At 52.1% G+C, this 681-nt stretch overlaps 1 protein-coding gene across 1 annotated transcript in view; it reads right to left on the bottom strand.

Annotated features, from left to right (window-relative positions):
- The window catches only part of LOC111861267, a 2,755-nt gene extending 2,111 nt beyond the window's left edge, over positions 1-644 (bottom strand). Inside the window, exon 1 of the mRNA XM_023845698.1 lies at positions 99-644. Coding sequence (XP_023701466.1) covers positions 99-644 — 546 coding nt within the window. The remainder of the gene's footprint in view (positions 1-98) is intronic.
- Between the last annotated feature and the right edge of the window lie 37 nt (positions 645-681).

Genomic DNA, 681 nt, shown 5'->3' with positions numbered 1-681 from the left:
TCGTCAATGCGGGGTAGTGGAAAGCAATCCTTCTTGGTGACGTCGTTCAGCTTTCTGTAGTCCACACAGAAACGGAGCTCCCCATTCTTTTTCCTGACCAAAACGACCGGGGACAACCAAGGGCTGTCCGATTCTTCTATAACACCCTGTCCTCGCATGTTGTCAAGCATTTCATTTACTTCTGCTTGTTTTGCCAGGGATACTCTCCTCGCTGGCTGTCGAATTGGCAGGGCTTCTCCCGTGTCTATGCGGTGATAAACTCTGTTTGTTCTTCCATAATCTTCGTTGTCTTGTGCGAAGATATCCGCGTATTCGGACACGAGATCCTCTAACTCATGAAATTCTCCGGGGCTTAGGTGTGGCTTGGCCGCTGTGGTCACGTCCGCTAATTTCGGTGTTAGACCTGGTGCTGGGGGCTGCTCCATCTCGGGCAAAGCCACGAGGGTTACTGGCTCACAGTGCGCCAGAGGAGATCCTCTCCCGAGCTTTTGGTCCTTGTGGGTAACATTCATGACCCTCACTGGTACTTCTTGACAGTCCTGAACTAGGGTCCTGGCCACGTAAATTCCTTCAGGAGGGTGGGCCTGGGGGCTTGGTTCTACTAAACCGTTCCCTACTCCCAGACGATTCTTCATTTTAGCCATCACTATTCCCTCGCTCCGTGCGGGTATCACATGGTCT

The sequence above is a fragment of the Cryptotermes secundus genome, unplaced genomic scaffold (assembly GCF_002891405.2).
Source record: "Cryptotermes secundus unplaced genomic scaffold, Csec_1.0 scaffold1468, whole genome shotgun sequence".
In the NCBI taxonomy this organism is placed as follows: Eukaryota; Metazoa; Arthropoda; class Insecta; order Blattodea; family Kalotermitidae; genus Cryptotermes; species Cryptotermes secundus.
Note: the sequence above shows the minus strand (reverse complement) of the source record. Positions and strands in the feature narration are given on the sequence as shown.